The sequence below is a fragment of the Megascapheus bottae genome, chromosome 18 (assembly GCF_031878675.1).
Source record: "Megascapheus bottae isolate mThoBot1 chromosome 18, mThoBot2.hap1, whole genome shotgun sequence".
In the NCBI taxonomy this organism is placed as follows: domain Eukaryota; kingdom Metazoa; phylum Chordata; class Mammalia; order Rodentia; family Geomyidae; genus Megascapheus; species Megascapheus bottae.
The window spans coordinates 15,854,525-15,869,153 of record NC_143526.1 but is presented as its reverse complement, the minus strand read 5'-3'; the positions used below and the strand labels follow the sequence as shown (position 1 = coordinate 15,869,153).

General features: G+C 42.3%; 1 protein-coding gene across 2 annotated transcripts; it reads left to right on the top strand.

Moving 5' to 3' along the window:
- Positions 1–47: 47 nt before the first annotated feature.
- Positions 48–14,301, top strand: Mgme1 (mitochondrial genome maintenance exonuclease 1). Of its 2 annotated transcripts, none has more exons than XM_090351954.1 (5): positions 48–131; positions 1,338–1,916; positions 8,791–9,010; positions 13,263–13,395; positions 13,765–14,301. In XM_090351954.1, exons 2-5 carry the CDS (start codon positions 1,409–1,411, stop codon positions 13,924–13,926), a joined length of 1,023 nt encoding a protein of 340 aa, XP_090208080.1. In that variant the 5' UTR covers positions 48–131; positions 1,338–1,408; the 3' UTR covers positions 13,927–14,301. The 2 variants fall into 2 exon arrangements, with proteins under 2 accessions (XP_090208080.1, XP_090208079.1); XM_090351953.1 differs by lacking the exon at positions 48–131 and adding an exon at positions 167–296.
- The last annotated feature ends 328 nt before the right edge of the window (positions 14,302–14,629 follow it).

Genomic DNA, 14,629 nt, shown 5'->3' with positions numbered 1-14,629 from the left:
CTCAGCCCAAGCCCAAGATGGCGCCGAGCAGTGACGTATCCACATCTCGTGAACGAAGACTCGCGAGATTTGCAGCCGCCCGCGCTTCTTCCTGAAAGCAGAGACTCCTGCACGAAAGCCACTGAGAGCCGGTGAGCCAAGGGCTAAAGGGGTGGAGCGTGAGTGCCGCAGTGCATGCTGGGCCTGCGTTGTGTGGGGCGTGGCCTGGCTCAAGGGTAAAGCGCGGGAAGATGAAGTTGCGTCCCCGAGAAGCTCTTGGCGCCCCTGGTTTTAGGCCAGACGGAGCGACATCTCAGGTACAACCCGCTGCGGCAGCCTAAAGCGTCTGTTAAAGTCGTTTCTTCCTTATCCAGACTCCCTCCCCCAGAGGCCATACGCGTCCGGTCCCGGTCGTGGGTCCTCGTCTTGGTGTGAGCGTCCTCGGGGATCACGGCGGGGCGCCTTGCTGACCGCCATTTTCGCCTCCTACCTGAGACAGGTGTCGCCCCCACCCCTCCCCGTCCAGTTTCCTGTCTGTAAAATGCGATCCCACACGGTAGAGAAGGGCGAGTCCTTAACCAAGAGCTTGGTAAGGTAGTTAGGGGGTCGGTGTTTGATTTGTTAGATACAACTCAGGACCGTGGCGGGGGGGGGGGGGGGTCAGCCATGCTGACCAGGCTCTGGATTACGAGAGGAAGCGGGGCGGGGGCGGGGGGGGGTAATCCTGTCTGCAAACCGAGCTCCTTCAGTGTTACTGTGTTCGAGCATCGTATTTCCTCCGCATAAAGAGTGGGAGAGGGGCCGGGAGTGCCCAAAGACCCGGGCTCCATTCCTCGGTACCGCATACATAGAAAAGGCTGGACATGGCACTATGGCTCAAGGGGTAGAGCTCTCGTCCAAGGACAGTGCTCAGGCCCTGAGTTCAAGCCCCAAGACATGGAAGAAAAAGAGATTGGGAGAGGCTTTCCCCAAGTTGTCTACTAATGCGTTTGTTTCTTTTCCTTTTTTTTTTTTTTTTTTTTTTGCCAGTCCTGGCTTTGACCTCAGGGCCTTGGACACTTTTTGCTCAAGGCACAGCACCATTACCGGCCTTTGGCATGTGTATGTAGTGCCGAGAAATATATAACCTAGTGCTTCAAGCATGCCAAGCCAGCACTCTACCACGAGGCCAGGCTCCCTGCCCCCTAATGAGTTTCCTTATAATTTTTTTTTTCTTTTTGGCCATACTGGGGTGAGTTCAATGTCTTGCTAGACAGGTGCTTCAAATCAAATACAATTTTGGTTTACAATTCCATTCTCATACAGCTTTCAATTTACTGTCTCCCAATATATAAAATACAACTTTTCCCTTTGAATAGGAATACAAAATTTAAAAAAGACTCTCTACCTTGCAAACTTTTGAGAAAAGTGGAAAAAAAAAAATCTCACGATGAAGGCATTTCAGACCATTTGTAGGCAACTTGGAAGTTCAAAGAGTTTTTCTCTAAGACCAGGCCCTTTTGTGGAGTTCTCTAGTTCCTCTTACTCATTTGCCCGGAAGAAAAAAAATCCATATGAAGAAGTGGATCAAACAAAATATTCTCAATTAGTCAAGTCTGTCTTGTCATTTGGAGGCCTGGCCCAGACCCCAGAATCATTGCTGGAGGAAGATGATTTACTGTATGGACCTGTGATTAAACAAAAGCCTCCAAAACCAAATGAGGAGGCAAAAGTTCCACAAAAATGGTTTCCTCTCTTCAACACACAGAGAAGTGGAAAGCCAAATAAGAGTGATTCTTCAATTCCTTTGAAAATTCCTTTGCAAAGGAATGTAATTCCAAGTGTAACCCGTATCCTTCAGCAAACCATGACATCAGAACAGATTTTCATTTTGGAGAGGTGGAAAAAGCGGATGATTCTGGAACTGGGAGAAGATGGATTTGCAGAATATACTTCAAGTAATTTTCTTAATTTTGGTTATGTTTACCTAAGTTTTAAAGACCTTACTAGTGAGAAACTACTGTTAACTAATTAGCACTTCGTGTTTATCAACTTGCTTAATCCTCTTGTGACACTAAAGCACAGAGATAAAGTAATTTTATGAACAATATTTAATTTGTAAGCTAGAAAGTATTAGAATTATTTGTTTTCCTTGGGTACAGAAAAAAATATCAGTCACTTGGTGACAAAATTCTAATTATTTGGTAGGTATTCTGCCCAGAATCTAGTAAAAACTCATTGCTTGGAGCAGGAATTTGGCCTAGTGATAGAGTGCTAGCCTAGCCTGCAAGAAGATCAGGGTTCGATTCCTCAGTACCACACACATAGAATGAGCTGAAAGTGGTACTGTGGCTCAAGTGGCACAGCTCTAACCTTGAGAAAGCCCAAGAACAGTGCTCAAGCCCTGGGTTCAAGTCCCATGACTAGCAAAAATAAATAAATACTCATTACTTATTGTAAGTTTACTAACAAAAACCCTGGTAACAAGCCAGAATATATGATACATTTTACATCATGGTAAATCGAGCTAATCAAATGCTTTTCATTAGGAAATGAGAGTAAATAAACTTTAACCTTCAACTCATGTGAGAATAACTTCCTCAACAAGATTCCATTATAGCTGTGCACTGGTGGCTCACATCTGTAATCCCAGCTACTCAGGAGGCTGAGATCTGAGGATCTGGCACAGTGGCTCAAGTGATAGAGCACTAGCCTTAAGTGGAAGTACTCAGGGACAGAGCCCAAGCTCAGAGTTCAAGCCCCACAACCAACCAAAAAGAAAAAAAGATTCCATTATAAAAAAGGAAAGAAAGAAAAAATGAGCTGGGAATGTTGCTTAGCAGTAGAATGCTTGCCTAGCATGCACAAAGCCCTGCATTCGATTCCTCAGCACCACATAAACAGAAAAGGCCAGAAGTGGCTCTGTGGCTCAAGTGGCAGAGTGCTAGCCTTGAGCAAAAAGTGGCCAAGGACAGTGCCCAGGCCCTGAATTAAAGCTCCAGGACAAGCAAAATAAATAAAAAATAAAGACCAAGCTGTACATGTAGCATAGAAGCACCTTTCTGGAGTTTTTTCTTTGTTTGGGGTTTTTTTTTTTTTTTTTTTTGCGCCACTCGGGGTCTGAGCACTGTCCTTTGGCTTTCCTCAAGACTAGTACTCTACCACTTGAGCCATAGCACCACTTCTAGCTATTCTATATATATGGTACCAATGAATCGAACCCAGGTCTTTGTGCATGCTAGGCAAGCACTACTACTAGGCCCAACTCCCAGAGGGTTTTGATTTTTTTTTTTTTTAATTTTCTTGGCTTTTTTGTTCATTTGTTTATTTCTAGGAACACTTTTTGTGTACTGGTTCTGGATCTTGAATTCAGGGCTGGTTACTGTTCCTGAAGTTTTTGTTCAAGGCTAGCAATCTATCACTTGAAACACAGCTTTTTTGGTAACTAATTGAAAATAAGAATCTCATGGACTTTTCTGTGTGTGCTGGCCTCAAACCTGGAACCTCAGATCTCCTAGGTAGTTAGGATTATAGGCATGAGCTATTGCCACCCAGCCAATAACACTTGCTTTTTTTTTTTTTTTTTTTTTTGCTTTTTGTTTTTGTTTTTTTGTGGGTCATTGGGCTTGAACTCAGCCTGCGCACTGTCCCTGAGTTCTTCAGCTCAAGACTATTGCCCTATTCTAGCCAAGCCCCACTTCTCATTTTCTAGAGGTTAATTGGGGAAAAGAGACTCAGGTTCTTTTGTGCCCAGCCTGGCTTTGAACCTTGATCCTCGGATCTTAGCCTCCTTAGTAGCTAGGATTACAGGTGTGAGCCACTGCGCTGGCTAGTAACACTTTTTGTTTAGGAGTATTGTACTTAATTTCAGGCATCTTACGAGGGATGAAATGTAAAAGCTGCCTGCAAAAAAAAAAAAAAAAGAAAGGGGGGCCGGGAGTTTGGCCTAGTGGTTAAAGTGCTTGCCTAGCGTGCACGAAGACCCGGGTTCGATTCCTTGGTACCACATACATAGACAAAAGCCGGAAATGGTGCTGAGGCTCAAGTGGTAGAGTGCTAGCCTTGAGAAAGTCCAAGGACAGAGCTCAGGCCCTGAGCTCAAGCCCAGGATTGGCAAAAAAAAAAAAAAGGGAGGCCAGGAGTTTGGCCTAGTGGTAGAGTGCTTGCCTAGCATGCACAAAGACTGGGGTTCGATTCCTCGGTACCATATACATAGAAAAAAGCCGGAAATGGTGCTGAGGCTCAAGTGGTAGAGCTCTAGCCTTGAGAAAGTCCAAGGACAGTGCTCAGGCCCTGAACTCAAGCCCAGGACTGGCCAAAAAAAAAAAAAGAAAGAAAGAAAAAATGTAAGCAGGTAACACAAACTGTAGTCACTTACCACTTTAATGTAATTGGCATCTACATATAGGAAAAATAGTCAAGGCTTTAAACCCTTTAAACATTCTTTGGCAATGGGGAAGTATTTGCTGGGACTAATTCCTTGTTGGTTTGGGTTTTAGTACTGGGGCTTAGGCACGGTCCTATGACAATGCTAGAGGTAGAGCTATAGCTCAAGTAGTAAAGTTCTAGCCTTGAACAATAAAACTCAGGAACAGCACCCAGGGCCTGGCCAGAACTAGCCAAAAAAAAAAAAAATCGAGGAGCTGGGAGTTTGGCCTAGTGGTAGAGTGCTTGCTTAGCATGCAGGAAGACCCAGTTCAATTCATCAGTACTACATACATAGAAAAAGCTGGAGGTGGTACTGTGGCTTAAGTGGTAGAGCTCTGGCCTTGAGAAATCCCAAAGACAGTGCACAGGTCCTGAGTTCTAGCTCTAGGACAGGCAAAAAAAAAAAAATAGGGAAACAATCACCAATAATGCCATGGGAAGAAGAAAGCAAGTGTGTCAGACTCAATTGAGTAATGAGTCTTCAGAATGTGCAATAAATTTCCTTTTACCTGGCCTTTCCAACATCCACATCCTAGAGATGCACCCAGAATAAGCATTCTTCCAAACACTTGAGCAGTTTCCCAGGTTTCAGTTGCCTTTTGAAGATGAAAGAGGGTGGGAAAATCTGACTTAATCTGATTTATTCTGATTTTTTTAGGGGGGAGGGAGGAGGGAGCAGTTGGGGGGGCTAGACCTCCGGGCCTGAGCACTGTCCTTTGAGCTTTTTCACTCTAGGCTAGCACTCTACCACTTGAGCCATAGCACCTCTTCTGGTTTTCTGGTGATTAATTGAAAATAAGAGTCTCACAGACTACTGCCTGGTTTGCATGGAACTGAGATCCTCAGATCTCAGCCTCTTGAGTAGCTAGGATCACAGGCATGAGCCACAGGCACCCAGCTTATTCTGATTTATATTTGAGTTCATTCATAATGGAAAGAGCTAGGAACTAATTTTTGTTGTTCAGCTGATTAGTGTGGGCATGTATACATATATGTGCACATGTATGCAAGCGCACCTGTACTACAGCTTGATGCTTCAGCTTTTTCTCCTCAAAGCTACTATTCTACCACTTGAGGCACACCCCTACTTCCAGCTTTTTGCTGTTGACTTGGAGATAATAGTTTTATTAACAGCTGGGTGGGGTGGTTCACATCTATAGTCTTAGCTACTCCAGAGGCTAAGATCTGAGGATCAAGGTTCAAAGCCAGCCTAGGCTCTAAAAATCAGTGAGCCTCTGATCTCTAACCCCTAGGAAACCAGAAGTGGTGCCGTGGCTCAAGGGGTAGGGCTGTAGCTTTGAGCTGTGTCTAGGCCCAGAGTTCAAGCCCCATGACCAAAGGAGAAAAAAAAGTTTCAATAACTTTTTCTTCCTAAGCTCCCTTCAAACTGGGAACCTCACACCTCATTCTCCTGAATAGCTAAGATTACATGCAGAAGCTACCAATACCCCACTTGTTAAACTGATTTTTTTTCCCTAATTATTTTTTTTCAGTCTTAAATCTTTTTTTATTTTTTATTTTATTTTTTGCCAGTCAGTCCTGGAGCTTGAACTCAGATCCAGAACACTGTCCGTGGGCTTTATCAAGACTAGCGCTCTACCACTTGAGCTACTGCACCATTTCTGGCTTTTTTCTATGTGTGTGGTACAGAGGAAGAGAACCCAGGTCTTCATGCACGCTAGGCAGGCACTCTACCACTAGGCCAAACATCCAGCCCTCTTAAATCATTTTTAAATTTACTTTCAGTGAATTAAAACATATTTAATATTTGGGACCTTCGATTAGAAGTGGTCCTGAAATCTAGATTTCCATGTGTATGGTCATATATATATGAAGAATCTTAACCAGGCGTGAGTTAGATCTGCAACAAGGAATGAAGAATTATCTATTTGAATAGCAGTAGATACAAGTTGGGATTTTTTTCTCTCTCTCTTTTTTCTTTTTTCTTTTTGTGGTCTTGGGGATCTGAACAAGGATTTCATGCATGCCAAGCAAGCACTCAACCTCTGAGTTGCATACCGAGCCCTCTTCCTGTTTTGCACGTTTGTATTCTATTTCAGATACGGATGAACACTTCATTTCTTTAGGTTTTTATTCTACCAGTTTTGAAGTTCTTCTGTGTCCTTCTTATGTAAATAATCTCAACTGAGCTAAGTATGTGTGGAGTAGAATAGTTAACCTAAACTGAGTTCCATCTAACCAAACATTTTCCCAGAATCAATCCCTTTTTTTTTTTTCCTCTTCCCAGTTGTGGGGCTTGAACTTAGGGCCTATGCACAGTCCCTGAGCTTCTTTTTTTTTTTTCCTTTTCCTTTTTTTTTTTTTTTTTTGCCAATCTGGGGCTTGGGCTCAGGGTTTGAGCACTGTCCTTAGATTCTCTCAAGGCTAGCGCTCTACCACTTGAGCCACAGCATAACTCTGTCTTTTTTGTATATATTGTGGTACTGAAGAATCGAGCCCAGGTCTTCGTGCATGCTAGACAAGCACTCTACTACTTGTGCCACAGCACCACTTCCAGCTTTTTCTGGTTATATGGTACTGAGGAATCAAACCCAGGGCTGCGTGCATGGTAGGCAAACACTACCACTAGGCCACACTCCCGGCATTGCTATCAGTTTTTGCTAATGTTAGAACTTCAAAGTCTGTAAAAAATACTTGACAAGCTGGGCGCAGTGGCTCATGCCTGTAATCCTAGCTACTCAGGAAGCTGAGATCTGAGGATCACAGTTCAAAGCCAACCTGGGCACTAAATTAACCATCAGAAAACTGGAAGTGCTCCTGTGGTTCAAAGGGTAGCCTTGAGCTGAAGAGCTCAGGGACAGTGCCCAGACCCAAGTGTTCAAGCCCCATAGCCGACAAAAATAAAATAAATACTTGACAAGTATTATGTAGTTTAATATGATATTACCTCATTGAATAAAATTGTCCTCCCACTCTGTGGGTCTGTCTCAATGTGTATATCCTATTCCGTTTTTATATGTGGCAGAATGGTGGGCTCTGAGTTTGAGTCCCTTGTTCTGCTATGTGGTGAATTGAAAAGGAAAGACATTGATACCAGGGTGCCAGCCCAGCTTTTGAGCAAATTAACCAAGTAAGTCAGAAGGGCCTCATTCATTAAAATATGAGTAATGTTTTTTTTATCTTGCTGGGTAGTTTGAAAAATAATGTTTTAGTGCATGAGGGCCATTGGTTAGTCTAACCATTCCCCCTTTCTTTCCTTCCCTTTCTAGTAGTCAAGTGAATATAGAATATTTTTTGTGTTTAATAAATATGTTTGTGTTCTCTTTTCTTAAAAGTATATAAAGGAAGGGCAGAGAGTTGGCCTAGGGGTAGAGTGTTTGCCTAGCATGCACAAAGACCCGGGTTCGATTCCTCAGTAGTACATACATTTAAAAAACAGAGGTGTTGGTGTTGTGGCTCAAGTGGTAGAATGCTTGCATTGAGGAAAATCCAAGGATGGTACTCAGACCCTGAGTTCAAGCCCCAAGACTGGCAAAAAAAAATTGTATAAAGGAAAAAGTAATTCAAGACATAGCAATTGTTTGTCTATTCCAGCATTGGAAAAAAAAAAAAGAGAGAGAGAGAGGGAGAGTACAGAGGCCCAGTGGTAAAGTTCTTGCTTAACATGCACGAAGCCCTTGCTTCCATTGCTCAGTACCATATACACAAAAAAAGCCAGCAGTGGTGCTGTGGCTTAAGTGGTAAAGCACTAAATTTGAGAAAGCCCAAGGGTGGTGCCCAGGCCCTAAGTTCAGTCCCTAGGACTGGCCAAAAAAAGTACAATCTCACAAATTCTTGTTGTGGTTTTTGTTTTGGGGTTTTTTTTTTTTTTGCCAGTCCTGGAACTTGAATTCTGGGCCTGGCTCTGTCTCTCAGCCTCTTTGTGCTTAAGGCTAGCACTTTTTAAAAGTTTCAGAAGAAGCTCAGATTTTTCAGGCATGGTAATTTATGCCTGTTATGCCAGCATCCTAGAGCCTGAAATAGGAAGATAGAGAGTTTGAGCCAGATAGCTACAAAGAGATTCAAACCATGCAAACCAGAAAGGTACAAGGGATATAGCTCAGTGGTATATGCTGCTTGCCTAGCATGCAAATGGCCCTGGAGTCAGTGACCCTGGGTTCAATCCTTAGTGACTGGAGGAAAGGACAGAAGTAGCATTGTGGTTCAGAGTAGTATAATGCTAACTTTGAGCAAAAAAAGCCCAGGGATAGTGCCCAGGCCCTGAGTTCAAGCCCCAGAACTACCAAATAAATAAATAAAAGGTGTCACTTTATTAAAGGTAATGCTTGGATAAGTTTTAATTTTTATTCTTTTTGTGAGTGTTTGGTTTTTAGAACTAGGCTTGATTTGTCCTCAGTTTTGTTTTTTTTTTTTTCACTTTTTGTTTTTTGATTTTCTTTTCAGACAACTTTTTACAAGGAAAACAGTTCCATCAAGCCTTGGAAAGCATACTTTCATCCCAAGAGAACTTAAAAGAGAGAGATGAAAATCTCCTCCAGTGTGGTTATATTGAAAGTGTCCAACATATTTTGAAAGATATCAGTGGAGTACTAGCTCTTGAAAGTGCTGTTCAACATGAGACCTTAAAATATGTAGGTCTCCTAGACTGTGTGGCGGAGTATCAGTAAGTATGAGATTGTTTCTATCACATCATGGCTGTGAATTAATGGAAGCTAGGACAAATGTTGCCTGGTTTAGTTACTTTGCCTCATAATCTGTTTCAAATACTAAGTAGTACTAAGTATAGGTACTGCCTCTTTAAAGTGAAACCTCTAGCCAGGCTAGCCATCTGTAATCCTAGCTACACAAGAGTCTCACACCTATAATCCTAGCTACACAGGAGGCTGAGATCTGAAAATCATAGTTCAAAGCCAGCTGAAACAGGAAAGTCTGTTGGGTGGGGGTGTGTGTGTGTGTGTGTGTGTGTGTGTGTGTGTGTGTGTGTGTGTGTGTGTGTGTGTGTGTGTGTGTGTGTGTGTGTGTGTGTGTGTGTGTGTGTGTGTGTGTGTGTGTGTGTGATGGGTCTTGAACTCTGGGCCAAGGTGCTGTCCCTGAGCTCTTCAGCTCAAGGCTACCGACCTACTCCTTGAGCCACAGCCCACCTCCCATTTTCTAGTGATTAATTAGAGATAGGAATCTCACATTCTTTAGTGCCTGGGCTGGCTTTGAACCGTGATCCTCAAATCTCAGCCTCCTGAGTAGCTAGGATTACAGGTGTGAGCCACCATGCCCAGCAAGTCCATGAGACTCTTATCTCCAATAAACTTCTCAGCAAAAGCTGGAAGTGACATTGTGGTTCAAGTGGTAGAGTACTAGTCTTGAGCACAAAGAGCCTCAGGGACAGAGCCCAGTTCCTGAGTTTAAGCCCTAGTACCGGCCAAAAAAAAAAGTGAAACCTGTATATTCTAGGTAAAATGATTCGAAGTCTGGAGAAGATAAGAACAGACATGGGGGAAAGCCACTTAATTCCTGGTGAAGAAAAGGTTTCCTTTTCAATATACTTAGCATGGCTTATCTTCCCCTTTCCTCACAGCATTAAAAGCTAGTGCAATTTCCTCATTTTCTGTCCCATTTTCCCTTTTTCTTGGGGTTGTTGATTTTTTTTCCTGTTTTCTTAAAGATTATACCATTGTCCATTGGCCCTGAAATCAACTCTCTTCCTGTCTTGCAAGTTGGTTGATAGATAAGAACTCTAAACTTACTAAAGCTTCCTGCACATTTTAAATTTCTGCTGTGTTACTGTTTTTCCCAGTTACTCCAGATTCCATGGGTAACTATAAGCTGCCAGATACTCCTGTCCCAAAGCAAGCATATGAGCAGTAACAACAGGATAAGGAAAAACGGCTCTGTGTAACTCTCAGAGCTCTAGTTAAAATTCAAGCTAAAAAAGAAGGAAAGAAAGAAAAAAGAATTGTCAGGGCTAGAGTTATATCTGGTGGTGATTTGTGCTTAGTACACAAAGACTCTGGGTTTGATCTCCAGCAACAAGTTCATCCTCAAAATTGCATGTATGTACATACATAGAGACACATTCAAACACACGCAAAGGGACAGAATATTCATTAGTCTAGAGACCTTAAAATACCTTCAGTTTTGAAGAATAGCTACCTTGCCTTTTAGCCAAAGGAGCTATGCAATCACTTCTATCCATGACTTACAGTTGCCTTGTTGAAATTTTAATTTGGCTTTATTCTCCAAGATACTTTTATTTAGTTAGTTAGTTTGTTAGTCTTGGGACTTGGGACTCAGGGCCTGGGTACTGTCCTTGGGCTTTCTCAAGGCTAGAGCTCTACCACTTGAGCCACAGTACCACTTCTGGCTTTTTCTATGTATGTGGTACCAAGGAATCGAACTCAGGTCTTCCTGCATGCTAGGTAAGCACTACCACTAGGCCAAACTCCCAGCCCCTCCAAGATACTTTTTTAAATTTCTGATTGACAAATAGTAATTGAATTACATGTATATTGCATAATATGTTCATATATACATAAACGTATCTATCACTTCACATTTTTGTAGTGTTAATCTTTATTCTGTTAGTGATTTACGTTTATAATACCTTATTATTCACTATAATCACCATACAATTTAGTAATTTAAGATGACTAAAACTGCGGGGCACTGTTGGGTCATGCTACTCAGGAGGCTGAGATCTGAGGATCACAGTTCAAGCCAGCCCCAGCACTCAAGATTTTTATCTCCAATTAACCACTAGAAAACTGGAAGTGGTACAGTGGCTCAATGGGTAGGTCAGTAGCTTTGAGCTGAAGAGCTCAAGGAGAGCACCCAGGCCCAGAGTTCAAGCCCCATGACAAGACAAAATAATAATAATAATAATAATAATAATAATAATAGTATTTCCTCCTCACTAGGGTGCCAACCTTTGGTAACCAATATTCTACTCCTCTATATTCACTTTATTTTCTAAATATAAGAAATATCATGTAGTATTGGTATTTCTATGCCTAGCTTGTATAACTTAGCATACTGTCCTATTTTCTATATTGCCCTCCATTCCCTATTATATCTACAATTGGCAAGTATAAAACCCTGCTGGGGGACAGGAGTTTGGCCTAGAGATAGAATGCTTGACTAGAATGCATGAAGACCCTGGTTCAATTCCTTGGTACCATATACATAGAAAAAGCCAGAAGTGAACTCGACACAGTGGCTCCCACCTGTAATCCTAGCTTCTGAGGAGGCTGAGATCTGAGGATCAAGGCTCAAAGCCAGCTGGGGCACAAAAGGACCTGAGGTTCTTCTCTCCAATTAATCTCTAGAAGACAGGAAGTGGAGCTTGACTCAAGGGTGGGACTGTAACCTTAAGCTGTAGAGCTCAGAGACAATGCCCAGGCCAAATTCAGGCCCTAACAGGATAGAGCTCTAGCCTTGAGAAAGCCCTAGGAAAGTGCTTAGGCTCTGAATTCACGCCCCAGGACTGACTGAAAAAAATCTCAGGACTTTTGCGGGCACAGTAGGATCTCAGTTCAAAGCCAGCCAGCCGGGCACAAAAGGACCTGAGACTCTTATCCCAATTAATCTCTAAAAAACGGGAAGTAGGGCTTGGCTCAAGGGTTGGGCGGTAGGCTTGAGCTGAAGAGCTCAAGGACAGAGCCCAGGCCCAGAGTTCAAGCCCCATGACCAACAAGAAAAAAAAACAAAACATTCCCCTGCATGCAAACTTTAAGAGGAGGAACCGTTTCATTATTTGTATATCAGCATAGAGTTGGTGATTATTGATAGATTGAACCTTTGATTTTTGAGGAAAAGGGTTTTTTGGTAGTATTGGGGCTTGAAGTCAGAGCCTTATACACTCACTTGAACTAACAGCTATTGCTCTTCCAGTTGACCTATGCCTCCACCTCTGTGGTTATTAGGAAAATGCAGTCTGGATTTATCTGCTCTGGCTGGTGCCAAACCACAATTCTCAAATCTCAGCTTCATGAGTATGTTATAGGCATGAGCCACTGGTGCCCTGAAGCAAAAGAAATTTTCAAGTGCCATAATGTATAATTTGTAATGGAGACTGCTGCTGGTAGTGAGCTTCATTCTGCCAAGACAAGTCCAGCTGCTATGGCTCACACCTGTAATACTAGCTACGCAAGAGGATGAGCTCTGAGAATGGTGGTGCAAAGCCAGCCCAGGCAGGAAAGTCTATGAGACTTTTTCTCCATTTAACTACCAGAATTGGTCCTGTGGCTCAAGCAGTAGAGTGCTAGCCTTGAACAAAACACCCCAGGAACAGTGCCCAGGCCCTAAGTTCAAGCTGCATTGACAAAATAAATTCAACCAAGATGATGATAGGTATAATTTCAATTCTTGTCAGTTGTTAAAAGGAGTCCAATACATGCCAGTAAATTTTAAGCAAGTTTAGAAATTGTACTTTGGGAAATGTTTTCCATCATAACACTCCCCATGGGCTCATTACACACCTGAGGACAGGATCAAAGGGAAGACAGCATCACACTTCCCCTCTTCCCCACATCTCCCCATCCTTCCCTTCTCACTTCTCTCCCTCCTTCCCTCCTTTCTCCCTTTTTCCCTTCCTCCCTTTCTCTTTCCCTTCCTCCCTTCTCTCTCTTTCTTGTGTGTGTGTGTACGTGTATGTACACATACGTACATATGTACATACATATGTACTACTATAGGTACAAGTCTCAGCTCATGTGTGCTAGAAAAGGACTCTGTCCTCAAGCTACACCCTTTGTCCCCTGAAGGCTTTCTGATCTAATCCTAAGTAAAGCCCATTTGGAAAGTGGAAAATAGAAGTAACAGTCATTAAGTGACTAGTACTACACAGTGCATAAAAGGTTACCCTAGTAGAGTTTTTCAGTTTGAAATGTTACCTACAAAGACTTCATTTGATTTCCCTTTAGGGGCAAGCTGTGTGTGATTGATTGGAAGACATCAGAAAAGCCAAAGCCATTTATCCACAACACATATGACAACCCACTACAAGTTGTGGCATACATGGGTGCCATAAATCATGACACCAACTACAATTTTCAGGTCAGAAAACTGCTTGTTTTACTTAATCTTACTTATAGCTATGTAACTCTTTATGGTTTTTACTCTATTTTTATCCCACTGCTGACTCTTTTTCCTTGCTCTTTTCTTTTTGTCCTCGTTTCCAATGCTGCTTTTTTTTTTAAATAGCTCTTTAATGAGCACAGAACATTCTTCATTGTTTTATGTGTCATCTTTGTATTCTCAGAAGGCCTAGTGCAGTCTTTTACCAACTAACCTTAGAAACTGAATCTGCAGATATTACTATAGATTGCTTAGTACTGACTTTATTTGCCCTAGACAATGAAAGAAATGAACCTAAACTCTAGATGTAATATTTCTAGATTGGAATTGCCTTGTGTTTCTTTCTAGGTGCAATGTGGCTTAATTGTGGTGGCCTACAAAGATGGATCCCCGGCTCATCCACATTTCATGAATGCAGAACTGTGTTCCCAGTACTGGGTCAAGTGGCTTCTTCGACTAGAAGAATACACAGAAAAGGAAATGAACCAGACTATTCAGAAACCAGATTAGGAGGCAGTACATTACTTGAAAGTATTTAGTACTTTCTCACAGCTTCAAAAGATAGATTGTAGTTCATTGTGTTCTGAAGATAGAGGTCCTACTGAATTTGAGACCTACATTGACACAGCAGAATTAGTAATTTGTTGAAATGTTACTGAAAAGATTCAAAAGCCACAGAAGCCTAGATTTAAAGGGCCCAAAGTCAGTGCGCGTGGTATTAGAGGTAGCCAGGCTATTCATGACTGTTACTTACCTAAAAAGAAGGCAAGCAGGATTGGTGATTCTTGGATTTCCTTGAAGATTATTATGTCCTTGGCAGGTTGCCCAGTCTTTGAATTGAGATTGGGAGGCAATGGGGCTTGGTGTGCCAAGCATTTTCCCAGGGAGAAAAGGGGCCATGCACCTTTGGAGTGTGTATAAAGAGAGAACACATCGGTTGATCAACACTGCCAACACCATTTTCTAAAACTGGTTTTGCATTTTAAGTTTTATACTGTAGCACTTAGTAAGCTAAACTTAGGTTTAACACCAACTACATACATATATGACTATCCTGGAGTAAACAATGCTTTCTGGAAAGATGGAGCACATGCACCAGCTACATCCTTGACAGTATTCCACTATTTGCTTACCAGAAGTAGTGAGCATCAATGTGAAACTCATTGCAAGGGTTTCCATTGCTTTCTGGTGCCAGTCAATAGATCATATATAT

Coding starts and splice junctions, on each gene's coding strand:
- Mgme1 (XM_090351954.1), top strand. CDS start 1,409: ATGAAGGCATTTCAGACCATTTGTAGGCAACTTGGAAGTTCAAAGAGT. Junction 1,917..8,790: donor ATTTGCAGAATATACTTCAA/GTAATTTTCTTA, acceptor TTTTCTTTTCAG/ACAACTTTTTACAAGGAAAA. Junction 9,011..13,262: donor GACTGTGTGGCGGAGTATCA/GTAAGTATGAGA, acceptor ATTTCCCTTTAG/GGGCAAGCTGTGTGTGATTG.